General features: G+C 51.3%; 5 protein-coding genes across 5 annotated transcripts; 3 read left to right on the top strand and 2 right to left on the bottom strand.

The window, feature by feature from the left end:
• Positions 1-294: 294 nt before the first annotated feature.
• Positions 295-1,460, top strand: COCMIDRAFT_87487 (uncharacterized protein; the record flags this gene model as incomplete). Its single annotated transcript, XM_007686849.1, has 2 exons — positions 295-508; positions 559-1,460. The coding sequence occupies 2 exons, from the start codon at positions 295-297 to the stop codon at positions 1,458-1,460; spliced, it is 1,116 nt and encodes a 371-aa protein (XP_007685039.1).
• Positions 1,461-2,450: 990 nt separating this feature from the next.
• COCMIDRAFT_23754 (uncharacterized protein) lies at positions 2,451-4,253 on the bottom strand (the record flags this gene model as incomplete). The annotated part of the gene is made up of 1 exon (XM_007686820.1): positions 2,451-4,253. One exon carries the CDS (start codon positions 4,251-4,253, stop codon positions 2,451-2,453), a length of 1,803 nt encoding a protein of 600 aa, XP_007685010.1.
• A 355-nt stretch (positions 4,254-4,608) lies between these two features.
• COCMIDRAFT_87280 (uncharacterized protein) lies at positions 4,609-7,389 on the top strand (the record flags this gene model as incomplete). Its single annotated transcript, XM_007686848.1, has 4 exons — positions 4,609-4,737; positions 4,773-5,044; positions 5,099-6,476; positions 6,526-7,389. The coding sequence occupies 4 exons, from the start codon at positions 4,609-4,611 to the stop codon at positions 7,387-7,389; spliced, it is 2,643 nt and encodes an 880-aa protein (XP_007685038.1).
• A 1,338-nt stretch (positions 7,390-8,727) lies between these two features.
• COCMIDRAFT_87396 (uncharacterized protein) lies at positions 8,728-10,467 on the top strand (the record flags this gene model as incomplete). Its single annotated transcript, XM_007686847.1, has 3 exons — positions 8,728-8,838; positions 8,891-9,584; positions 9,638-10,467. The coding sequence occupies 3 exons, from the start codon at positions 8,728-8,730 to the stop codon at positions 10,465-10,467; spliced, it is 1,635 nt and encodes a 544-aa protein (XP_007685037.1).
• A 450-nt stretch (positions 10,468-10,917) lies between these two features.
• On the bottom strand, positions 10,918-11,784 carry COCMIDRAFT_2650 (uncharacterized protein; the record flags this gene model as incomplete). The annotated part of the gene is made up of 5 exons (XM_007686809.1): positions 10,918-11,031; positions 11,116-11,452; positions 11,515-11,623; positions 11,685-11,695; positions 11,759-11,784. The coding sequence occupies 5 exons, from the start codon at positions 11,782-11,784 to the stop codon at positions 10,918-10,920; spliced, it is 597 nt and encodes a 198-aa protein (XP_007684999.1).
• Positions 11,785-13,579: the final 1,795 nt, after the last annotated feature.

The raw sequence follows: 13,579 nt of genomic DNA, 5'->3' as shown, positions 1-13,579 counted from the left end.
GCTGGCCGGCCCAGTGGGGGCTAGAGGCCGCTGTCCTGCCATCAAACATAACCCGTTTGCTACCTCCCAGGCGAGACCGCCGCCTTTGTTCTCGTCTCGTGCCCCCGTCGTCTTAGCCTTTCACCTACTTCTCTACGGTCCTTTCCGCCTGACACTTGCACTACTTGCTGCTTGCATTTATATCCTGCAAACCCCCCCCCTTCCCTGCCTTGGCCACCCACCCTCACCCTACCCCATCCTGTCATCATCATCATCATTACCCTCCAGCTTTGTCAATACGTACCTGAAAGAGCAATGGCAACCCTCCGTGACACCCCCCGCCAGCCCCGGGAGGGCTACCTCAACTTGACTCGCCGCATGGAGAATGAAGAGCAGGACCAGTTTGATGTCGATCTGACCATCCTCGACTTTCTCGTCTTCAAAGCCACCGGCCTCATCTTCGAGTGGAAGTCAAGCAGTGACCCCTACCATTCAGACCTTCCCAATGCCCTAGTCAACATGACTGCCGGTATGCCTAACTTGTCTTTGCCGTGCTGACCCTAAATCGTTGACGGCAAGTAGATTGGAGGGTCTTTCTTGGCCACCGGCACCAAGGCCGCTGTCTGGACCCCAAGGCCTCATTTCGGTCGCGCCTGCTTCAGTTTGCTCTACTCTTCACCCACCGCCTGCACCACACCGAAACATGGACCACCGAAGCATCTCTCAACAGCCTGCGCGACCAAAACAAGAGCCGCGGCGAGTACTGGCGCCAGCGAACCCAGCACCCACCCGCACTCGAGCAACCTTTTGACCAGCACAAGGACTTTCCCCTTTCAGATGGCGCTCTCTACGAAAACCGTTCCGAACTCGCATCTGCCCTAAGGATGCCCATGGACCAACGAAGATGGGTCACCGACGTCGCCAGCACCCCCTCTCTTCACTGTCTCCTCCCCGTCTTCATCGAGCTGACCGCCGCCCGCGCCACCCTCGACGACACCTGGCTCCCCACCTCTAAATGGTACGACCTAGCCGCCCAATTCATGCTACAAGCCGTCATCGGCGAGTACCTCCGCAACGGCTCCTACGGCCCGGAAACCTTCAACACAATCTTCTCCTATGGCTGCCCCGGCGTCGAGCGCTGGGCCGACGAACCCACCGATGTCTCCGCTATGCGCATCCTATTCTGCGACCCGGATAACCAGCGCCAAGAAAATCGCGAGTGGACACGCATCAAGCGCCGCTATATCGATGAGTTGTTGCCCAAAGATCGAGCCCAGTCGAGTCTTCAGGCCCTACAGGCCGCACAGCAGCGGTATCCCTATGCCGCGTTTGAACGGGCGTTGCTGGCGTTTTTGCAGAGTCTGCATGAGGGGCTGGTCAAGCCTGATCTTGCGCAGGTGGAAGAGGGGAGAATCAATATCGATGGGAGTGAGTTGTCAGAGGCTGAGTCGAGAGCCATGATTCGACGCATGGGGTTATGAGATACCCCTTGTCTGTTGCTTCTTGCTCTTCTCTTCTTCTTGTTCTTCTTTTCTCTCATCTCGACTACCCCTTTTTTGCATCTTTCTTCTTTTTATCAGTGGTGCTGGACAAGACTTGTCTTTTTCTAATTTCCACACTGAGGGCTGCTTCTGTTCGCCTTGGCCTCCTTCCTTCTTTTTTTCTTCTCGGATATCCTCGTTTCCGTCCTCCTTTTTCCCTTACTTAAGCGAGGACTTTTGCCTGTTCTTTTTCGAGGACCAAGTGCGACTTAGCGAGAGTGGGACTTGTCCCATTTCCACATGTCCCCTCGAACTGTCCCGGAACCCCTGCACTGTATCATATTGCTTGTCGACTGACATTCGTTCTTTTTCCTTTTTGGCTGTCTATATCCCCTTTTCTTCTTCAGTTTTTTTTTCTTTCGGTATTCTCTGTAGCTTTCTTGGTTTACCCAGGCATAAAGCTAGTGTGTAGTCTCTTGTTTTTGCTTTTACGCTTCTATCCTGCGAGAAGCGGTGACGGCCGGATGCGATGTTTGCTCATGAGATAGTAGGGGTTGGGTGGGCGGTGACGAGGAAGTGGAAAAATACCCATTGCGATATGCCTCAAAGCAAATAGCTACTTGAACAAAAAAACTCACACTGAAAAAAACTTCTTCCCAAGACCTTTTTTTGCTTTGTATCAATTTTTTGTGATTTATGTACAATTTTTTTTTAAAATCGTCAGCATCCAGGGAAAAGACGTGTGTACCATAAGAGAGTGAGTTATAACTTTGCCCTCGTACAAAAAAAACAAAAGAAGACGCCGACGACTACGACGACGACGACGACCACAACACCCCCTCCTATCCACGCCCACATGACCAGAGAAGGGAGGGAGACAGAAAGAGAGATATCCACACAAGAAGATGCCCTAAAAGGCCACCATAAAATACACAGAAAAAAAAACACATACACATACACATAAGACGAAGGTAATCACGAAGGCCAGTCCTACAAAGCAGAATAAACCGCCGTACAACCCCTTCCACACTCGACCTTTTGCTCAAACTCAACCGTCCTCCCCTTAAGCTTAACTTTGTTCCTTGGTGTAATCTGGAACCGATGCATCTCCTTTTCTCTGAGCTGCTTTGCAAAACCACTGCCACCACCAGCAGTAGCAGCAACAGACGCGGCTCTCTCGAGCTCTGCCGCCTGGTCCAGCGGCTGAATATACGCGGGAGTAGCAAGATTACTGCGCTTCCCCGATCCAATCTGGTAGAATTCGTTGTTGCCCCAGAAGAGGATGTCGCGGCCCCAATTCGTGTCGTTTTCGGTAAGTTTTGATTTGCGACCGGAGACGGCGACGCTGGCGACGTTGTCGAGGACGGCAGCTGCGTGGGAGGCGCCGACGGAGATGGTAGAGAGGCGAATGGGGATGGGCTTGTTGTTTGCTTCGTCCCATTCAAAGAGGCCGGAGAAGGCGGGGACTTTTACTGGTTCCGACTGGGCGTGCACCCAGCGGCCCACGCCGAGTTGACCGGTGAGGCCAAAGCCAAATGCCCAAGTGTCTGCTGTCGTTCGGTTGCCTTTTGTTGCTTCAATGGCGAGGAAAGATGTGTTGCCACCGGCAAACACATTGGTTACCTTGGCTTGCTGTCCAGAGTAGAACTTTTGGGTGGGGAGCAGAGACGGCGCGTCAATATTTTGTGCTTCTGCATTGAAGGGGAAACCAAGTTGGCCAGCTGTGTTGTCACCAAAAGTGAAAGCGCGTCCCTCCGAGTCACACACCAGACTGTGGTAGTCGCCTGTTGCGATCTTCTTGATGGGAAAGCCTTTAAGTGTGGTAATCTCGTGGGGAATGTCAAACGCACCAGCCGGACGATTCTCCCATGTCAGTCCAGGTATGCCGAGTTGGCCTTTGTTAGGAAAATTCTGGGAGCCCGAGGCAAAGGAAAAGACGCGACCGGATGAGGTGAGCATGAGAGCGTGCTCGAGGCCGGAACAGATGTCTGTCACACGCTCGCTCCATCCCAGATTTTCAGGTGTGCGTCCACGGTACGAAATGTCGTTGGAGCCGCCCCAGAAGGGAATCCAGGATTTGGACTTGGGTTTAGGTCCTTTCTTTTGCTCCGCCTGAGATACGGGGATAGAGTAAACGGAGCCGTTGTTGGAGAGGCCAATGATGCGATCGCGGGAAATGGCGAGCGACTTCAAATTCAGCCCTGTCAGAGTTTTCACAGGTTCCTTGACATCATCTGCGAATGCTGTGCCCCATTGCAAAAGATCGCCCTTCTCGTCTATAGCGGCTCCAAAGTTTTTGTCCAGCTTGATATCTCTCAGCAGCTTGCCGTCGAAGAAGCTTAGCCGCCGTGGAGTCTTGATGTACTTTTCGTCAGAATCGGGTGCGACGACCTTTCCCGTATTTGAGCCCCATGCGTACACCCCGGGGTTCTCCCAACTCTTGATGACCTGGAGGTGCTGGGAGCTGATAATGTTGCGATTGTCGTCGCTGGATGTGGCCTGCCGCCGTGGGGTCTCAAACTGCAGCTCTGGGCCCTCTATCGCCTCTGGTTCTTCGGCGTGGGCGTCTCTTAAGATTGACTCGCCATTGACCCACTGCCATGCGGTGGCAGTGGCCCAGAGAGCACCGACAGTGGCGATGGAGCGTACAAAATGCTGCTGCCGCCGCTGTGCGTATGGGTGTGCGGCGGCCCGAACCTGAGAGCGCGGGGCTCTGGCCGATATGTTCCTACATAGTCGCGGGGTGTGGCGTGTGGGTAGTGTCGCGCGAGAGACGCATTTGGTGCTAAGCATGGTGCAGCGTGATGGAGGGCGTGTGGGATTTGCGTAGTACAAAGAGAAGAAACGACCCAAGGGTGTCGAGTAGGATCAGGAGAGCAACATTTGCAGATTGTGCGTAGGTCCGATTATGGCCACCGGACTGGTCATTGGACACGCTCGATGGCTTCTTCACATTGCAGCGGGCGGGATCGATGACGCTTGGAGAGTTGGCGTCGGATCTCGTCTCCACCTGCTCGGGCTATACCTGATACGGTTAGCATTATTCAAATCCCCCCACGACACGTAGACCGAGCTCCGACGTGCAAGCTGGCGTGTCCGCTTCTGCAAGGCAACGTCAAGGAAACCATCCCAATTGGAGAAAAAAATAATGTACGAAGGAGACTCGTGGTACAATGCCTTCGTCCCGCGTGTGGCAAAGCCACAGGAAAAGGGCAATCGTCGCCGGCGGGAGAGCCTGCTGAAGCAGGAAAGCGTAAGCCCACCATCCGCTGCATGGGTATGTTTGAGCACTTCTGATGATTGTTTGTATAGGAGGCTCAGGCTGACTTCGAGCGCGCAGAAGCCATTGTAGAGAGTGCAGAAGAAGAACGCCCCGGCAAGCTTAGTGGTCCTCCCCCGGCAACCGTAGCCCGACGCGCAAAGTCATACAGCGACTTCTACACTGTAGTGCGAGCACACTTGAAGAAGGAAAAGGCATTGGAGAAGAAGAAGTCAAAAGAGGACATTAATACAGAACTTGAGTTGGTCGAGTGGTATGGTGGAGTCAATGACGAGCTGCTGGAAGCCAGCCATGAAGAGTACAGGTATGCATTGCCAGACTAGGATGGCCAAGAGAGTTACTGACTGATGGCTCCCAGACGTTATCAAGACCAGCTTCATATGACGCGAAACCACCTCCAGACTATCATCTCTGATACCACATCCACCCTCGACACCCTCTCCTCACTCTCGGAATCCTTCAAGATTGTCGAGGCGCAGACCAATGCGTTCCGTACAAAATGCGAAGGCCTCATTGACGACCAGAAGCGCATCACCAAGCTCGCCGATGATATGGAGGAGAACCTCAGGTACTACCTATATCTCGAGCCTACGACTAAGCGACTCAACGCGCCAGGCGCAGGCAAGATTGTTCGGGGCAATGAGTTTGTGGAAATGCTGGCCAATCTAGACAGCTGTCTGGAATACATGCAAGCACACCCTAAGCACCGCGAGGCGGAAACGTATCGCTCAAGGTACCGCTTGTTGCTCACTCGCGCTCTCACTCTCATCCGTGTTCATTTCACCGAAGCCCTGCGAGAAATTGCAGCAGACGTAGCGAAACGGATAGCTGACCGACAGCTCAATGACACGACCATGTCTGCGCTATTATACGCTAAGTTCCGTGTTGGTGCGCCAGAACTGAAGAGCATTGGTATGGAAATACAAAAGCGTGCAGTACTGCCGCCTGGTGCTGCCCCAGGTGCAGAAGCGGAATATCAGAGTCTGATGAACGAGTTGTACCAGAGCTACTCAGCCACTCGCGGCCGGCTCATTCTTCCAATTATTACAAAAAAGATTGGAGAGATTGCACAAGCCCCGAGCACATCGACTGACTTGGTTGCATTTGCTCGTAGTAGCATAAGCTACATCCGTGGCATATGTTTTGACGAATGTGGTCTATGGCGTGAGTGGTTCGAAGGTGATGGCGGGCTGTACGACTTTCTTGAAGCCGTATGCGAGCCCTTGTACGACCATCTAAGACCGCGGACTATTCACGAAACCCAAATACTCAAGCTATGTGAACTATGCACTTTAATACAGACACGGTATATGGAGGAAGAAGAAGAAGAAGAAGAGGAAGAGGTCTCTCCAATGGAAACCAACAAAATCGACTTCTCAGTCATAGTGCACCCCGCACTACAAGATGCGCAAAACCGCCTCGTGTTCCTATCTCTAGCCATCTTGCGGGATGGTATTGAAAGATACAAGCCAAAGCCAGAAGATCTCGATTACCCTGCGAAAAACAAAAAACAAGCGACTTCCGGAACCAAGTTGAATCAACCAGCCTTATCTGGCAAGAAGCAACCAAAGTCCGAGGGCCCCCCTACGCCATTACTGCCAAATGCACCCACGATTGTTGACGAAGATGATCCCGATACTCGGTGGAACTTCAACACTGAAGCTGCGTTTAAGGACTGGTATCCAACCTTGCGAAAAGCTATTTGGTTGCTCAGTAAGATTTACAGGCTTGTGCATGTAGGTGTTGAATTGTCTTCATTGAATTTTGTGCTAACAACGCCCATAGTCCTCCGTCTTTGACGACCTGGCTCACCGCATCGTCCACAGCACTACCCTCTCGCTCACCCAAGCCGGTTCACTCCTTGCTAAATCAACATCACCTACAGATGCCGCCTTGTTTCTCATTTCGCATTTGCTTCTCTTGAAACAACAAATCGTAGCTTTCGACATTGAGTTCGTTACACCGGAGACTGAGGTTCAATACAACTTCTCCAGCGTGACGAATACCTTCTGGGAACTCCGTGCACGAGGTGGACTTTTCAATCCGCGCAACCTCGTCGGCCTCTTAATTCCTAAAGTTGTGGAAAATATGCTGGACGCGAAGGCAGAAGTAGACGCCCGTCTACGTCAAGCAATCAATGATTTTACTGGCCAATTTGTGAACAGGATAACAGCGCCGGTCGACACAAAGAACAACAAGAAGGTGCCAATTAACGAAGCTCCCGCGCGCATCAGCAAGATTCGGCAGAACATTGAGCATGAAACACCGTTTCTACGTTCGAAGCTGGAAGAATACATCACCGATGCGAGGACACGTGAAATGCTTGTCGCAGCCGTCATGGAGTCGGTAACCCAGACCTACGAAGACTGGTACGACACTTCGTATGCGCCCTCTCTCAACAACCAGAACGGACCCGGCCGTAGCGCCAAGGGCAAGGGTAGGGAAGACGGTGTCTGGGACCCCGACATGTTCAGTGAATGGTGTAGTAGCGTCTTCAAAGTAGGCACGCTGGGGTTGGGCATTGCAGATAACGACCAAGAAGAATATGGTGATGGAGATGATGGTAGCGACGCTGATAGTATGGGTGCTATTAGTGGGCGTACAGGCACAGAGAGAACGGGTACTACGGGCTTGAGGATCAAGATGTGAGGGATTCGATACTACTGGCAAATAAAAACAGACAGGTGTAAGAGACCCTGACAGTCTACGTAATGTGTACAGTAATATTCACTATACCGTAGAACGAATCCAAGTGACGGCTACTTCCTCGGCGCCACCCGCCGTACGCTACGTACAAATAGTTTATTATTTGAGATGCTAAGTCTGTTCATGTGTGGGTATTTGAGTAATGCTTTCTTGAAACTTAAAGTAAGTAGCCGTTGTCAATCCATGTCCAGGATAAGTGCCAACTTTACAATAACCACCATGGCACCTCGCGAACTCGATAAATATTGCATCACTACATCCCGAAAAATGACAGTGTACAGCAGTACTGCAAAATCATAGCGACTCCTTCTAGCATTTGGCGGCGTTAGCACACTAACGCTAGTCGGGAACTAAAGTAGCCGGTCGATCGTGTTCGTGCATCAAACTGCATCGCGAAACACAACTCCAAACATCGACGTTTGATGATTTCAGAACATCGAAAGCACATCACTTGAAACACCATCGAGTCAACAGACACTCCTCGTAGCAATTATCTGAACCGAGGGGAGTTTTCGGTCTTCTCGAGCAGACTGGTGCTTTTACTGCAAGCAACCGTCGACCTACGCGACTTTCCTTTAGAAAGTCGCGTCTGAGAGCTAACGTAAACATTTGTGCTTTGCATACAAACCAGGCTTCTCTTATCGGCCAGTAGCCGGCGACACTCGGCAAAAGCTTGTTTTACGAGACAAGTTCCCAGAACAGTTTAGTTGTCCGACATCGATTTGGACCGTCTCGTCATGCGCAGGACAGTATCATAGGCCACTGCTAGGGTTCGTGTCCCCGGCAAATATGTTCCATCCCTACAGCAGAAATGTTCTGCCTGACGCTTGAAACTATGTTTGCAGAGAAGCTTCAATGTTGCCATGAGGAATCTCTTGGCCGACACCATATTTGTAAGGAACATGGTCAGGAAGGGTAAGACAGTCGAATGAGACCGCTTCAAACAATCCCAAGTGGGGGCCTTTGACTACGGGGCAGCTCAGTATGCCTGGCAGGTATGCAACTCTGCGCCACAGGTCATTCCGCCATCTGCACATGTAGTAAGACTCGAAACTCTGTGGACGGCAAGGAGGTATGCCGAATTAAGTCATGAAGGCTTGGGACGAAACCACAGTTATTCATATTAATAGTGAGCGCCACTGTTGAATATTGGAGCATCTCACTACCACAGCAAGTCTGTTCAACCATCTTTGTTTTCTTCTTTCTTCCTTTTCTTATTTTTTTCTCTTCTCTTAGTTAATATTTCTTCATAACGCCCAGGTGGCTTTTATTATTTTCAAAATGACGTCCGGTACTGTCACTTCTCTTTTCCTTGTCTTCTTGAGCTGTACACAGGTGTTCGCTCAGTCGCAAAGTGTCCAGTACAACCAAGTACTTAATGTCAATGGCGATGTACGTATCCACTCATCGGGTCTTGTGGATATCTTCATACTAACAAGCCTAGATGAAACTCAACTCTTTTGTCTTCCCCGACCGCTCCAAGGTCGAGACTTTCTCTCAAAAACAGCAACAGATTATCGTTAATCAACAAAACCCCTCTATCCCTGCCAACCAGGTTGTTGGCACAACCGGACAGCCTTTTGTCGCTGTCTCCCCCCAGTCAATGACCATCAGCACCAATGGTGCAACTGACCTGGTCGGTGGCCAGATCGAGATGGCCATGACAATGCAGAACCTCCAGGGTGTAGCAGTCCAGCCAGACAACACCTATGTGGCCAAGCTCTCACCTGATCGACAGACTTGGATGATCCAAGAGACCATGAGGATGGTCAACACCACCGACATGACTGTCCGCATGGTCAAGCGTAGCCAGATGGATGGCGAGTACATGGTTGTTGGTCGCCAGACCGTTGAGACCAACACCGTTGTCGTTCCCTTTGGCAGTGATGGCAGCACCTCTGTCGGTATCCAGGGCACTGGCCTCCAAGAGAACGAGTTCCAGGATGGCTTCAGGACGTCCATTCGTGCTACCCAGCCCATGACTATGAACGTAGATGTCAAGGATGGCATTGACAGCAGCATGTTGGCTGCTCTCCAGGGCCAGGACTCCGTCAACGACTACCGCTACTCGGTCACCACCAACCTTGGTGCTGTCGTTCCTAGCCTTAACCAACAAGTTACCGTCGTCCAGATGCCCAGTAAGTCCTTGAACCTCTTGTACACCTGCCCACAGACTAATATCTCTTCCCAGTCAACGCTGTTCGTATCCAGAAGATGATGCAAGCAATGGGTGTCCCACCTACTGGATCCGTCGCCATCGCCGTCGCACAGAGGAGCGTTCTTCAGAACCCCGGCGGTGCAACTGGCAGCCTTGGTGGAGCCGCTACTACGCGCCGTGGCCTCTCCCGCACTGAGTTCAGGAAGGAGATTGCCCGCCAGGTCCAAGGCACTACCCCTACCACCAACCAGCCCAACCCTGTCGCTGCTCAGCTTCTTCTCGCACCTACCTTCACTCCCGTCCAGGCTGAGGCCGTCCTCGATATGTCTAACATGCGCATTGCCATCCCTGTCCGCCAAATCGATGGAGAGTACATCCTCACCATGCAAGTCATGGGCGGTGCCGGTGGCGCTGCTGCTCCAGCAGGAGAAGCCACTCCTCCTACGGGCTCCACTGCTACTCCTGCCGAGGCTCCCGCTGGTTCCAGCCCTGCTCCCTCCATCGGGTCTCCTTCTACTGCGGCTCCTGCCACCGAGTCCTCTGCTGCCACTCCCAAGACCCCCGCAGGCGAGATGCCCGCTCTCCAGGCTCCCACCAACGGCACCGAGACCGCTAAGCCCGAGGCTGCTAAGCCTGAGCGCCGCCAGGACAGCAAGGACAAGTACGGTGATGTCAAGGCTCCTCTTGGCTCTGTCATCATGACCATGAAGCAAATCGATATGATGGCCGAGATGGACACGTGGGGTGGCCAGGCTCCCATCACCAAGATGATGAACGACTATGTCAAGGCACAGACTGGAAAGGATATGGAACCCATGAAGGCCGATGCTGGTGATGCTGCTGCTAAGCTCGTTGTTGCATAGATGATGTTATGGGTGATAGGTGAGGGTTTGGTATGAAGGAATTGGGGGTTTGGGAGGTGATAATATGTTTATATCTGAATGAAATGGATGGATAGATGGAAAGAAGGACTGGTGGAAGGATGTAATAAGGCTGTGAATAGTGGATGTAAGGGGTGACTGTACCTTGCTGGTTTTTTTGAGATGGTGGAATTTGATTACGTGGTAGCTGGTATATATATTATAAAATTCAACGACAGGAGTATGTTACAAATCGCATGATTTTGCATCTTTGGCCTTTCTTTTTTTAAGACTTGAATATGCTTCTGCACCTTGCTCACATATAGATCGTGTTAAAGATATGGGAAGATCGTGTTATATTTTTCATTTCTTCGTCTCATGCAGATGCTAACTTTTCAAATTCTCTTCGCATAACCTCAAGGGTTGGACAAGAGGACACAACTCCCCAAGCGTTTATCCATTAGGCGATCCACGCTTCTTCTCCTCTATCGACTCCCCTCCTTCCCTCTCCTTCCTTCGCTGCGCAACATCCCAATTGTACACACGCGCGAACGCAACTTCAAGCGTCTGCAAAACCTCATTAGCCACTCATCAATCCCAAAAACAAACAACTTTACAAAATTAAACCAATAAAAAGGAGAAAACACATACAGTAATCTGTTCCCGCAAGAAATCCAAATCCTCCTCACAAGTACTCAAGCTGTGCCTTGCCGTGGCCAACTTCGATTGCAGCAGCTCCTCCGCCTCGGGTATGGGGTACGCAAGCATAACATTCGCGCCAAGCCAAAGGTACACTTCCTCTGTTGGTGGGACCTCTGCCTTCGCATAGAGCGTATCATTCAATTCGAACGTTGTCTCTAGCGGTTCAGCATCGTCCTTTCGCGACTTGAGGAAGCGAACTGTCTCGAGTGTCTTTTGGATATCAGGGATCTTGTCTTTGAGGCCGGCAGCTCGTCTTTGTGTGTTTTGCTGCATGAATTGGTATTTTCTGCGGGGGTTGTATGGATTAGATGGTGGGTTGGGGTGTATGAGTATGAGTGGAGGGCGTACGAGATCATCTCTTTGAAGTTGTTGATTGTGGATTCCACCTCGGAGCGATCGGTCACATAGTCTTCTACTCGGTCGATGAAAGGAGCCACAGGGATGCCCCGCGGGTTTGCTGGAAGAGTGGCATTATGTTAGAGGTCGGTCGTGGTAGAGGGACGTATTGGTATACATACTCGCGGGCTCGCTGCTGACATGTTAGCTCTATTCGTATCCACTGGAGACATAGAAGCTCCGTATTGTTACTGACCTCCCGGCTTTAGCTACGTCCGCCATTGCGCCTTGGACTTGTAGACTTTAGCAGTCCGGGTTGTTTGTTTCGCGCATCGGAAAAACTGCCCCGCCATGTCCGCTCTTGGCACCTAGTGTATCTCCACCCCGCTTACCGTTTATTCTCCCCGCTCCACCCCTAGCTCTACTTATCTTCTCGCTTATACCACGGGCCTTACAGGGATCGTACATGTACCTGTTTAGTCATGTTAAGCTAATTATACTATTGTGATCTCAACACTTGGCACCCGGTATGCTGACCCTTGTAGTAGACATCCTACGCTACCGAACGCTGCGCGCCCTTGAGAGGAGCGTCTCCGCACCATACTAAGCATCAGGATTACATGAAGACTTTTCTCCGGAAATCCCTCAAGAAATCTCGGATCCTTTAATCTGTAGGATCATGACACCATGACAATACCGCTTGCAAGGACGCTATCTCTGAGACGCTCACTTCCAATCAATGTCAATGCGGCCCCCCACGTACGTGGCTGGACTTTTCTAGCATTCGAAGAACTGTAGGGCCATGCCCAATCCTGCATATGCTAACAGTCGATAGCCTAGCGCGAATAATGGGCATGCCCATGCGCCCTATGGAGATAGTAACCGCGTCCCCGATCTTCGCATCATGGACTATCGAAGGCTACTGCAAGGCCGACGTGAGGTAAGATGTAAGCACATATGCTGATGGCCCGCCTTCAGCCACGTTAAGAACCGATCCAATTACGAACGAGTTCATTATCCTTGACCAGCCCGCAGACCAGTCTGTAACAAAACACGCCACAAAATTAATCATCAGGGAAAGAAACGTCACCGGTTTTCTCGTGGTGGTTGCGATCAGCGGCTGCATCCGCGTCTTTTGTACTACTTGAGGAATAGCTGTAGATGACCTTGGCCCTGCACGTTCGGGCCTCCTCACTATTCTCCGAACATATCAGCTCGCGGCATCCTCGCCAACTGAACCTACTGTAATCACATTGGGCCCTGTCCTCATACCATGCCAAACATGGTCCAATCGCCAATCAGGCAGAATCCCATTACACACATCTTAACTCAGCCTGTCACCGCCATCACACCAAGATAATTTCAGCACCTGCGGATACACCCGGAGCGTTCCTATGTACGCGCTCTGTCTCAGTTAATAATAGCAGACTCTGGTTCTTTGGTTCTGCATATCTGATCGTACCACCTTTAATTAGGAATGCGGTATCATGAGTTTCGTGCATACGAATCACATGTAAAACAGTCATTGCGAACCAAAACGAGCTCTCCATTATCCATTTTCGGAAAGCTGTTTTGCATAAGGCTAGACATTCGATATTGATCGACATGATGATCCGCGTATTCCTTCAGGCATGCAGCATTCACAGCAGGACAACTGTCAAACGGGTTCTGGGGATCCCCACAATCAGGCCTTAGAGATGATCGGCGAATTCCCTCCCTTGGGCTCCTTTACGACTTCATTCAATGATTCAGGAAAGCTTCGGTCCTACTCGGTATCATATTTGCGATGAAATGGCTGGGGGAGTGAAGCTGTAAGGCGTCTCGTACTATGTTGTGCCACCTGCATGACGTGGCGTACCCTCGCTTGCGAGCTGAGCAGGGCGATGTGATAAGCAAGCATACGAGTGTATACAGTGGAGCTTAAATGCGCCTAATGAGGCTATGTATCAGGCAACCCGAGGATGCCGCTTAGGCCTTGTACGGTGACTTTGCTGTAAACGCAACTACTTCCACGGCATCACTATCTCGTACTTGAAACCGTTCAATCGGTGAGTACAACGACTCGTTGAGCTGACAT

Source organism: Bipolaris oryzae (assembly GCF_000523455.1).
Source record: "Bipolaris oryzae ATCC 44560 unplaced genomic scaffold scaffold_23, whole genome shotgun sequence".
Taxonomy (NCBI): Eukaryota; Fungi; Ascomycota; class Dothideomycetes; order Pleosporales; family Pleosporaceae; genus Bipolaris; species Bipolaris oryzae.
Note: the sequence above shows the minus strand (reverse complement) of the source record. Positions and strands in the feature narration are given on the sequence as shown.